Source organism: Oncorhynchus keta, chromosome 28 (assembly GCF_023373465.1).
Source record: "Oncorhynchus keta strain PuntledgeMale-10-30-2019 chromosome 28, Oket_V2, whole genome shotgun sequence".
In the NCBI taxonomy this organism is placed as follows: Eukaryota; Metazoa; Chordata; class Actinopteri; order Salmoniformes; family Salmonidae; genus Oncorhynchus; species Oncorhynchus keta.
The window spans coordinates 80298008-80310562 of NC_068448.1; the positions used below are offsets into that span (position 1 = coordinate 80298008).

General features: G+C 47.4%; 1 protein-coding gene across 11 annotated transcripts in view; it reads right to left on the reverse strand.

The window, feature by feature from the left end:
- The window catches only part of LOC118376785 (probable ubiquitin-conjugating enzyme E2 W-B), a 46615-nt gene extending 37121 nt beyond the window's left edge, over positions 1 to 9494 (reverse strand). For all 11 annotated transcript variants that reach the window (XM_052484143.1, XM_052484142.1, XM_052484141.1 and 8 more), the window contains exons 1-2: positions 9350 to 9494; positions 3371 to 3462 (exon numbers count right to left, since the gene is read on the reverse strand). In XM_052484143.1, the coding sequence (XP_052340103.1) occupies positions 3371 to 3462; positions 9350 to 9364 (107 nt within the window). In that variant the 5' untranslated portion in view covers positions 9365 to 9494. The remainder of the gene's footprint in view (positions 1 to 3370; positions 3463 to 9349) is intronic.
- Positions 9495 to 12555: the final 3061 nt, after the last annotated feature.

The window sequence follows — 12555 nt, forward strand, 5'->3', positions numbered from 1 at the left end:
CTAATGCCCTGCTACAAAGTTTCTCCCTGTAGGCGGTCACTGAGTCCGAGGTGCTAAAGGAAACTTGACAAAACATCTGGTTCAGATGGTTTAGACCCTTTCTTCTTTAAGGTTGCTACCCCATCGTCGCCAAGCCTGTCTCACCTCTCTGGGGAGGTTCCCATTGCTTGTAAGGCAGCCACGGTTCGTATTTAATTTAAAGAGGGAGATCAAGCTGATCCTAACAGTTATAGGCCCATTTCTATTTTGCCCTGTTTATCAAAAGTGTTGGGAAAACTTGGCAATAATCAACTGACTGGCTTCCTTGATGTCTATAGTATTCTCTCTGGTCTGCAATCTGGTTTCTGCTCAGGTTCTGGATGTGTCACTACAACCTTAAAGGTCCTCAATGATGTCACCATTACCTTTGATTCTAAGCAACATTGAGCTGCTATTTTTATTGACTTGGCCAAAGCTTTTGATACGGTAGACCATTCCATTCTTGTGGGCCGGCTAAGGACTATTGGTGTCTCTGAGGGGCCTTTGGCCTGGTTTGCTAACTACCTCTCTCAAAGAGTGCAGTGTACAAAGTCAGAACATCTGCTGTCTCAGCCACTGCCTGTCAATAAGGGAATACCCCCAAGGCTCAATCCTAGGCCCCACGCTCTTCTCAATTTACATTTTTTTAAATAACTCAACCAGTAGGAATCCCTCTCATCCATGTATATGCAGATGACAGTCTTCTATTCAGCTGCCCCCCCCCTTCTTAGTGTCCAACAAGCTTCACCTACCCTTGACCTTGTCCTGAACACCTCCAAAACAAAGGTCATGTGGTTTGTTAAGAAGAATGCCCCTCTCCCCACAGTTGTGATTACTACCTCTGAGGGTTTAGCGCTTGAGGTAGTCACCTCATACAAGTACTTGGGAGTATGACTACACTGTCCTTCTCTCAGCATATATCAAAGCTGCAGGCTAAAGTTAAATCTCGACTTGGTTTCCTCTATCGTAAATCGCTCCTTTTTCTCTCCAGCTGCCAAACTATCTCTGACTCAGATAACCATCCTACCCGCGCTAGATTTACGGAGACATCATTTATAGATTGGTGGTAAGGGTGCTCTCGAGTGGCTCGATGTTCTTTACCATTCGGCCATCAGATTTGTCACCAATGCTCCTTATAGGACACATCACTGCACTCTATACTCCTCTGTAAACTGGTCATCTCTGTATACCTGTCGCAAGACCCACTGGTTGATGCTTATTTATAAACCCTCTTACGCCTCACTTCCCCTTATCTGAGATATCTACTGCAGCCCTCATCCTCCACATACAACACCTGTTCACTCCCTCCTATCTGAGATATCTACTGCAGCCCTCATCCTCCACATACAATACCCGTTCTGCCAGTCACATTCTGTTAAAGGTACCCAAAGCACACACATCCCTGTGTCGCTCGTCTTTTCAGTTCTCTGCAGCTAGCGACTGGAACGAGCTGCAACAAACACTCAAACTGGACAGTTTTATCACAATCTCTTCATTCAAAGACTCAATCATGGACACACTTAGTGACAGTTGTGGCTGCTTCACCTGATGTATTGTTCCCAAGAGGTGCAGATGTCTAAGGCACTGCATCTCAGTGCAAGAAGCGTCACTACAGTCCCTGGTTCGAATCGAGGCTTTATCACATCCGGCCGTGATTGGGAGTCCCATAGGGCGGCGCACAATTAGCCCAGCGTCGTCCGGGTTAGGGTTTAGCCGGGGCAGGCCTTCATTTCAAATAAGAATTTGTTCTTAACTGACTTGCATAGTGACTTGTTTGTGCCATGTGGTGCTGCTGCCATGTTGTGCTGCTGCCATGTTGTGCTGCTGCCATGTTGTGCTGCTGCCATGTTGTGCCATGTGTGCTGCTGCTGCTGCATGTTGTGCTGCTGCCATGTTGTGCTGCTGCCATGTTGTGGTGCCGTGTTGTGGTGCTGCTGCATGTTGTGGCCGCCATGCTGCCATGTTGCTGCCGCCATGTTGTGGTGCTGCCATGTTGTGGTGCTGCCATGTTGTGTTGTGGTGCTGCCATGTTGTGTTGTGTGCTGCCATGTTGTGCTGCTGCCATGTTGTGGTGCTGCCATGTTGTGCTGCTGCCATGTTGTGCTGCTGCCATGTTGTGCCTGCCATGTTGTGCTGCTGCTGCCATGTTGTGCTGCTGCCATGTTGTGCTGCTGCCATGTTGTGCTGCTGCCATGTTGTGCTGCTGCCATGTTGTGCTGCTGCCATGTTGTGCTGCTGCCATGTTGTGCTGCTGCCATGTTGTGCTGCTGCCATGTTGTGCTGCTGCCATGTTGTGCTGCTGCCATGTTGTGTGCTGCTGCCATGTTGTGCTGCTGCCATGTTGTGCTGCTGCCATGTTGTGCTGCTGCCATGTTGTGCTGCTGCCATGTTGTGCTGCTGCCATGTTGTGCTGCTGCCATGTTGTGCTGCTGCCATGTTGTGCTGCTGCCATGTTGTGCTGCTGCCATGTTGTGCTGCTGCCATGTTGTGCTGCTGCCATGTTGTGGTGCTGCCATGTTGTGGTGCTGCCATGTTGTGCTGCTGCCATGTTGTGCTGCTGCCATGTTGTGCTGCTGCCATGTTGTGGTGCTGCCATGTTGTGGTGCTACCATGTTGTGCTGCTGCCATGTTGTGGTGCTGCCATGTTGTGCTGCTGCCATGTTGTGGTGCTGCCATGTTGTGGTGCTGCCATGTTGTGCTGCTGCCATGTGGTGCTGCTGCCATGTGGTGCTGCTGCCATGTGGTGCTGCTGCCATGTTGTGTGCTGCCATGTTGTGGTGCTGCCATGTTGTGTTGCTGCTGCCATGTCTGCTGCCATGTTGTGCTGCTGCCATATGTTGTGTTGCTACCATGTGTTGCTGCCATGTTGTGTTGCTACCATGTTGTCTGCTGCCATGTTGATGTCTGCTTTGACCATATTTTATTTTTGCTGCCATGTTGTGCTGCTGCCATGCCTGCTGCCATGTTGTGCTGCTGCCATGCTGCTGCCATGTTGTGGTGCTACCATGTTGTGTTGTAGTCTTCGGTTTTATGCCTTTTGTCTGTTTGAGTAGGCCGCCTTTTAGTAGGCCGTCATTGTAAATAAGAATTTGTGCTTAACTGTCCTCCCCTGTTAAATACATTTTTAAAAAGCTACCTAATCACCTGTACCTGGGATTTGTGTACTGTGTTTTCTTCTATACATGATGGATAGATCCATACTGACGCCCCTGAGTACAGAGCAGGTTCTTGGTGTTTATCTTCTTTCACAATGAAATGAGTCAGAGGGAAATGTTATAGATCTGTGCAACAAAGCAAGACATGCATATCCACACTAGGACACATAAGAGTCAGCATGCTGATGTACACTCACTGTGTGATGGTGTTCTGTACACTTTTCTCATTGAGTGTCATTCCAGGGGGTGGATCATTTTGCAAAGCCATTAGTTCCTTTTGTAGCCTTTTCTGTAAGAGAAGAACAAACATTAGATTAGAATATTTGGAGGTACAATTTTCAGATTTTTGTGGAGAACAAAAAGAAAGAAGTGTAAACATGAAGCTAAACTGAGGTAACCCAGACGAGATTAAACAAATCCCCCAGTGTTCAGAGACTAGATACAAATCAAGCCCGCTGGATGTGTCGTAATATCCTCTAGCTTGGAGAGTACTGCTAAATAAAAGCCTGTTGCATGCTTCCCAGTTCATGCATATGACGACATTTTGTGGTGTTCCTGGTTTTAAATGTGTTTTTTCTTTCTTTCTTAGTTCAATTTTTTTTTTTTTTGAAAGGAGCATGCTTATTTAAGATAGTGAGGAAATCACTTTTAAAAGAATAACCAGGCATCCTCTACTGATGGAATGAGGTAGAAATCCTTCCAAGATACTAAGGCCAGATTGATTAGAAAGGCCTGCTCGCTGAAGTGTTTTAGGGAGCGTTTGACAGTGATGAGGGGTGGTCGTTTGACCGCGGACCCATTGCGGACGCAGGAAATGAGGCAGTGATCGTTGAGATCCTGATTGAAGACAGCAGAGGTGTATTTAGAGGGCAGGTTGGTCAGGATGATATGAGGGTGCCGTGTTTACAGATTAAGGGTTGTACCTGGTAGGTTCCTTGATAATTTGTGTGAGATTGAGGGCATCTAGCTAAGAATGTAGGACCGCCGGGATGTTAAGCATGTCCCAATTTAGGTCACCTAGCAGAACGAACTCCGAAGATAAATGGGGGGCAATCAATTCACATATGGTATCCAGGGCACAGCTGGGGACTGAGCGGAGTCTATAACAAGCGGCAACAGTGAGAGACTTACTTCTGGAAAGGTGGATTTTTTAAAATAGAAGCTCGAAATGTTTTTGGTACAGGCCTGGATAGTATGACAGAACTCTGCAGGATATCTCTGCAGTAGAATGCAACTCCACCCGCTTTGGCAGTTCTATCTTGGTGGACAATGTTGTAGTTTGGAAATTTCAGAATATTTGGTGGTCATCCTAAGCCAAGATTCAGACCTGGCTATGATATCAGGGTTAGCGGAGTGTGCTAAAGCAGTGAATAGAACAACCTTAGGGAGGAGGCTTCTGATGTCAACATGCATGAAACCAAGGCTATTACGGTTACCAAAGTCAACCAAATGAGAGCGCCTGGGGAATAGGAGTGGAACTGGGGGCTCCAGGGCCTGGGTTAACCTCTACATCAGAGGAAGAGAGGAGGAGCAGGATAAGGGTATGGCTAAAAGCTATAAGAGCTGGTCGTCTAGTGCGTTGGGGACAGAGAATAAAAGGAGCAGATTTCTGGGCGTGGTAGAATAGATTCATAATGTACAGACAAGGGTATGGTAGGATGTGAGTACAGTGGAGGTAAACCTAGGCGTTGAGTGATGAGAGATCTTGTCTCTGGAGGCACCAGTTAAGCCAGATGAGGTCTCCACATGTGTGTGGGGTGGGACGAAAGAGCTATCTAAGGCATTTTGAACGGGACTGAGGGCTCTACAGTGAAATAAAACATTAAGAACTAGCCAAGACAGCAGTAGAGAATGCATACTGACAGAGAGAGGCATAAATCAATCACAGGTGTTGATCAGGAGAGCTAAGACAACAACGGGTAAATGACAGGACCTGAGTACAAGGCTGGGGCCGACGGGTAAACAAAATTAAGTTTATTGAAACAGTCCAGGGGGCATCAGCTGTGTAGCCGAATGATCCTAGGGTCAAAAGAGCAGCAATAGGTGAGTCAGGGTGCCGTTCGGTAGTCACTGCTACACTAGGCGAGTCAGGGTGCTGTCCGGTAGTCACTACTACACTAGGTGAGTCAGGGTGCTGTTCGGTAGTCACTACTACACTAGGTGAGTCAGGGTGCTGTTCGGTAGTCACTACTACACTAGGTGAGTCAGGGTGCTTTTCGGTAGTCACTACTACACTGGGTGAGTCAGGGTGCTTTTCGGTAGTCACTACTACACTGGGTGAGTCAGGGTGCTGTTCGGTAGTCACTGCTACGCTAGCCGAGCAGGGGACACAGCATTCAGAAAAGCTAGCGGCCGGGGCTAGTAGATGGTTATTTGGCGCGCCATTGTAACAGAACAGCCTGTTGAGACAACATTGAGCGATCACGTCGGCAGACCAGTCGTGATGGATCGGCGGGGCTCCGTGTCGACAATAAAGGGTCCAGGCCAATTGTCAAAGGGGTTATTGTAGCCCTAGAATTAGCTGGTATATGGGCCTAGCTCGAGGCCAGCTGGTGCTTGCTTCGGGACAGAGGCGTTAGCTAACATTAGCCACTCGTTTGCAGCTAGCTAGCTGCGATGATCCGGTGTAATGATCCAGAGCGGCAGGCATCCGGTGATGTGGTAGAGAAGCAGTCAGATATGCTCTGGGTTGATATCGCACCTGTGCAGACTGGCAGGTGTTGTCCGAGTTAAGGCTGGCTGGTGACCGAGACAAACGTGAAGACCGCTAGCCGTGGCTAACAAAGGCTAGTAGCTAGTTAGCTGGCTAGCTCCTGATGGTAGTTCCAGTTATATGGAATAGAAATAGCAGATCCGTACCACATTGGGTGAGGCGGGTTGCTGGAAAGTTTAATTAGTTTGTAGATAGAAAGTATGATTAAGATATATACGTAAAAGCCCGGCTATTTACACAGGATAAGACAAAGACAAAACACACACGTCCTACTGCTAGGCCATCTTGTATTGCTATACTCAGCCTGGTTTCAGGGTAGTAGGTTGGTGGTTGAAGATATCCCTCTAGTGGTGTGGGGGCTATGCCTTGGCAAAGTGGGTGGGGTTATATCCTGCCTGTTTGGCCCTGTCCGGGGATATCGTCCGACCCCTCCAGTATTTATGCTGCAATAGTTTGTGTCGGGGTGCAAGGGTCAGTCTGTTATATCTGGAGTATTTCTCAGGTCTTAACCAGCGTCCTGTGTGAATTTAAGTATGCTCCCTCAGAGAGAGAGAGAAAGAGAATTAGAGGACCTGAGCCCTAGGACCATGCCCCAGGACTACCTGGCCTGATGACTCCTTGCTGTCCCCATTCCACCTGGTCATGCTGCTGCTCCAGTTTCAACTGTTCTGCCTGCGGCATGGAACCCTGACCTGTTCACTGTCTCGAACTCTGAATGATCGGCAATGAAAAGCCAACTAACATTTACTCTTGAGGTGCTGACCTGTTGCAACCTCTACAACCACTGTGATGATGATGATGATTATTATTATTATTATTATTTGACCCTGCTGGTCATCTATGAACGTTTGAACATCCTGGCCATGTTCTGTTATAATGGCCACCCCTCAGGGACTGGTTCCTCTTTAGGTTTCATCATAGTGTCATGTCTTCAGTATCATTAAAGGTGAAGACTGTTATTTTATCAAATCAATTCTCTGTAATTATTATTACGTGATTAAAACTAATCATGTAAATTTAATTAACTAGGAAGTCGGGGCACCACGGAAAATGTTCCGGTCACAGAGTTAACGTTTTCCCAAATAGAACTCTTCAGATACTTTAATATCTGATCAATTAGTCTTCCGATATGACAGCTTGGTATAGAAAGAAAAGGGTAATTAGTAATTAGTATCTAAGATTTGCTCTTATTCTGTAGGGATCGATAGTCTTAGAGTTTAACCATTTCCAGACGTGTAGCCAATGCGTCACGTGGTTTTCTAGTCTTGGTACTCAACCATTTCGACCACTGGGGGGGGTTTGCTTTGTCTGAAGAGGATTTCCTCAGGAGGGGGTTTTATCCGTAACAATAGAAAAGGGTGGTTCCATGACGTCAGATCATGTCTGTGCTAACAGGGGAGTGGCCGCTGACTAGTTAACCTTTACAGGGAATACAATTCTCTCATTCTAAAAAAGGTTAAAATCACATTACATCATTTCACAAATACTTTAATCTTTACTCGTTCATTTATACAAGAATTAGATACAAACCCCATAATTGAGAAATGTACACATTCAGAGATAGTTATGCGTTTCCTGTCTTCAATGAGGTCACCAAATTAAACACACTCGTCATACCCGTCTCCTACGTATCAACGGACCCTTCCCACATTCTTACAAGTGGACATACAGTTTAATTCTCCCATTTTGGGGATTTAGGAGTTCGGCCAAGTGAAATCCCTTGTTCTGTTTCCACACTCTCTTTCTGCATGGCCTGGGGTAGAGTCTCTGCCAGGAATTTACAACCTGAGATAACAGAACATGGGTGTAGGAGAAAACGAGAGAGGGGGAAGCCACGATCTAAAACCAGAAAGGGCCACGTCATGACACTAGGTTCTGGCTTTTCTAAGGGAGTTTTTCTCTTCTACATCGCTTGCTGTTTGGGGTTTTAGGCTGGGTTTCTGTACAGCACTTTGTGACATCGACTGATGTAAAAAGGACTTTATAAATACATTTGATTGCAAGGTGGAAGCACAGAATCGTCTAGAATGTCATTGTATGCTGTAGCGATAAGATTTTGCGTCACTGGAACTAAGGGACCTGCCCAAATCATGAAAAACAGCCCCAGACCATTATTCCTCCTCCACCAAACTTTACAGTTGGCACAATGAAGTCGGGCAGTAGCGTTCTCTTGGCCTCCGCCAAACCCAGATTCGTCCGTTTGACTGCCAGATGGTGAAGCATGATTCAGAGAACGTGTTTCCACTGCTCCAATAGCGGTGAGCTTTACACCACTCCAGCCAATGCTTGGCATTGTGCATGTGTGCGGCTGCTCGGCCATGGAAACCCACATCCTGAAGCTCTCGATGAACAGTTATTGTGCTGACGTTGCTTCCAGAGGTAGTTTGGAACTTGGTAGTGAGTGTTACAAACGAGGACAGACGATTTTTACGCGCTACGGGCTTCAGCACTCGGCGGTTCCGTTCTGTGAGCTTGTGTGGCCTACCACTTAGTGGCTGCGCCATTGTTGTTCCTTAATGTTTCCACTTCACAATAATAACAACACTGGGGGCAGCTCTAGCAGTGCAGAAATCCAATGAACTGACTTGTTGGAAAGGTGGCATCCTATGACGGTGCCACGTCGAAAGTCACTGAGCTCTTCAATAAGGTCATTCTACTGTCAATGTTAGGCTATGGAGATTGCATGGCGGTGTGCTCGATTTCATACCTGTCAGCAACGTTTGTGGCTGAAATAGCCAAATCCACTCATTTGTAAGGGTGTCCATATACTTCTGTAGTATAGTGTGTGTATACGGACGCCTTAACCTTGCGTCTGCTCCTCGCATTAACTCTGTCTACACTAACAGTAATATAACTAACGTTGCACAGCTATTAGCTTAGAAGTGTTCACTATCATAACAGGTCGCTAAAATTTGGAGAATCAGTTGCCTGGATAAGGTGTCAGCTAGATAGGGTTTCAGAACACAAAGCTAGCTAATCCACTTCATGAATTCAGACAAGCTGACCCAGTCAGCCACCTGACACAGCGAACAACTTTAGCTAGCTAACGTTAGCATGCTAGCTAGCTGTTTATGTTGCTCGCCGCCATGTCACCGCACTCATAGACCACCGGTAACTATGTGTGTTAGTTCCGTTTGCTAGCTAGCTAACTATTTAAAACGTGAAACTGAGAGTCGGGGGGAAGTAGTATCTAACTAGCGAACGTTCGCTTGCTAACGTCGTTAGCAACTCTGTTCTTTCTAGCTGTTCATGATAACTAGATGCTGGCGTTGAAACCCCGAGGTAACTTATAAAATAACAGTTAAAACGTCAAAATACATTTATTTTTTTTTAAACCTCGCATCTTAAAACAGACCCGTGTTATTTATATACATACAAATACTGATTTGTTTTTTTTTTTAAATGTGTTGAAATATCAGAGGAAAAGATAATAGAAGGTGATGACTGTCTGTAGAGATCCTACCTGCATCGACGCCATGACGAAAACCCCCTGCGTCAGAGCGACGCAAAACGTGACGCTGCGTCAGGATATCACATGGGATGGGGGGGGGGGAAGCGTTGTGAAAATGTAGTGGAGACAATTCTTTCCCTTTCCCAGGATGTGCTGTGCAGGGCAACAGAACCGCCAACCAAAGACTCTTGTTTTGAATCCTCGAGCGGCGCATTTAATCGGGAAAAACGTGAATTCAATTGAGATGTCACGTGGTGGACTAGAAACTGTACTGAAAAAAATGGTCAATGACCTCTAGTAGTTGCATCAAGATAAAAGGGCCCGTTTCAAACTGTTTCTCATATTCCACAGATTTTTCCTGTAGATAATCATAACCACTTTAAGGTGTGGAAAAGTGAATAACATTGATTCTTGTATTACGGGCTGTTGAATACCAGCCCAACAACACACTCATTGTCACACTGTACCTCAAAGTCAGTACACACTGAGACATTGTTTGTTATTACAATTTCCACAACAAAAATCCGTTTTGGGTTACATTCACACATACCATGTATTACATTGTTTTATTTTGAACAGAATGATTGGATGAACCGGTGTGTTTAGATATTAGTCCACCTATTCATGTCCCCGTGAGCAAAACGGATCCATGTCAGCAGTGTTATTGCAGAGCGCCTGGTAATCTGACTCCCAAATGACCTTTTTAGGTCATAGACACAGCCTCTCCACTGTCGGGAGGGAGCCAGGAGAGCTGGCCAGATGCCTGACAGGCTTCAGGGAAATTGGTGCAGGGATAAAACACTCTTCGAGCACTTCAACGATGAATTGCATGTTCTTCCTCTCACATAAAAGGAATTATCATGATCCATTTGACATTTTCGTTGTCATCATGATATTATTTTGGCCATTGCCTCATGAATTCATAAAGGCACCTGCCATGTGAGCTATCTTATTGCAGTCGCCTGGTAACAATAAGATAAAGCACACACTGCTTCTGCTATCACTTCAGTTATATATATATATATTTTATTTATTTTTATTTTTTTTATTTTTTTGCATTATAATGTCATAAAATGGGGCCTTTACAAAATTGTGTTCAGATTTGCAATTTGCAGATTTGTTTTTGAATTGGAGGGCCGCACCCTCCCTCTTTGAGCAGCGTCACTCGGAGGCGTGGTCATCTCCTTCCCGAGCGCAATCAACAATGGCGGATTTCTTTGACAAACAAGCCTAGTGTTGCACGGGTCAGGTGTTTGTTCACCAGCACCCACCCGCAATTGCTAATAACAAATCCCCAAACCGCCAGACTGTGATAAAGTGCAAATCTGAGGCCCACACCCAACCCTAATCGGCAAATATAGAAAATGTGCTATAGGCTACAGGCTGCCTTCTTTGAGTAGCTTATGTGTGTGGCTAGCTAGTTAGCGGCGGTGCGCGCTAATAGTGTTTCAATCGGTGATGTCACTCGCTCTGAGACCTTGAAGTAGTTGTTCCCTCTTTGCTCTGCAATGGTCGCGGCTTTTGTGGAGCGATGGGTAACGATGCTTCGTGAGTGGCTGTTGTTGATGTGTGCAGAGGGTGGTTCGAGCCCAGGTAGGGGCGAGGAGAGGGACGGAAGCTACACTGTTACAACAACATCGATTGGGATGATGGCCTGGAGTCTCTCACAGGAATCACAGGTGAATGTGAAGATACTGATGAAGAGGAGTTTGAAGATCCTGGGGACAGCAGCTTGGACGAAGGATATATTCCTTCCCTTTGTGTGCGGTATGTTTATCATTCCAAGCCTTTAGCCATGTTTACATTTTGAAATGTGCATCTTATGCTTCAGCTGTACCGTTTTGGGGCAAATGATTTATTATCCTCATTATTTTCTGTGTTTAATCAGACCAGGTGGATCTCTCCATCCACGGCTGCACACTGACAGACTACCGATCGTCACTGTGGAAGAGACAGTGCATGACTCCATCCTTTTAGAAGACTCTCCATCCACAGACACGCCTCCATCCACAGACACGCCTCCATCCACAGACACGCCTCCATCCACAGACACGCATCCACAGACAGACTACCATCCGTCACGCCTCCAAGAGACACGCCTCCATGACAGCCATGCCTTTTATCCAGACACGCCTCCATCCACAAACACGCTGCATCCGCAGACAGACTCCATCCACAGACACGCCTCCATCCACAGACAGCCTCCATCCGCAGACACGCTCCATCCATTTCATCCGCAGACACGCCTCCATCCGCAGACACGCCTCCATCCGCAGACACACCTCCATCCACAGACACGCCTCCATCCACAGACACGCCTCCATCCACAGACACGCCTCCATCCACAAACACGCCTCCATCCGCAGACACGCCTCCATCCGCAGACACGCCTCCATCCACAGACACGCCTCCATCCACAGACACGCCTTCATCCACAGACACGCCTCCATCCACAGACACGCCTCCATCCACAGACACGCCTCCATCCACAGACACGCCTCCATCCGCAGACACGCCTCCATCCGCAGACACGCCTCCATCCGCAGACACGCCTCCATCCACAGACACGCCTCCATCCGCAGACACGCCTCCATCCGCAGACACGCCTCCATCCACAGCCACGCCTTCATCCACAGACACGCCTCCATCCACAAACACGCCTCCATCCACAGACACGCCTCCATCCACAGACACGCCTACATCCGCAGACACGCCTCCATCCGCAGACACACCTCCATCCACAGACACGCCTTCATCCACAGACACGCCTCCATCCACAGACACACCTCCATCCGCAGACACGCCTCCATCCACAGACACGCCTCCATCCGCAGAAACACCTTCATCCACAGACACACCTCCATCCACAGACACGCCTTCATCCACAGACACACCTCCATCCACAGACACGCCTCCATCCACAGACACGCCTCCATCCACAGACACACCTCCATCCACAGACACGCCTCCATCCACAGACACACCTCCATCCACAGACACGCCTCCATCCACAGACACGCCTCCATCCACAGACACACCTCCATCCACAGACACGCCTCCATCCACAGACACACCTCCATCCACAGACACGCCTCCATCCGCAGACACGCCTCCATCCACAGACACGCCTCCATCCACAGACACGCCTCCATCCACAGACACGCCTCCATCCGCAGACACGCCTCCATCCACAGACACACCTCCATCCACAGACACAC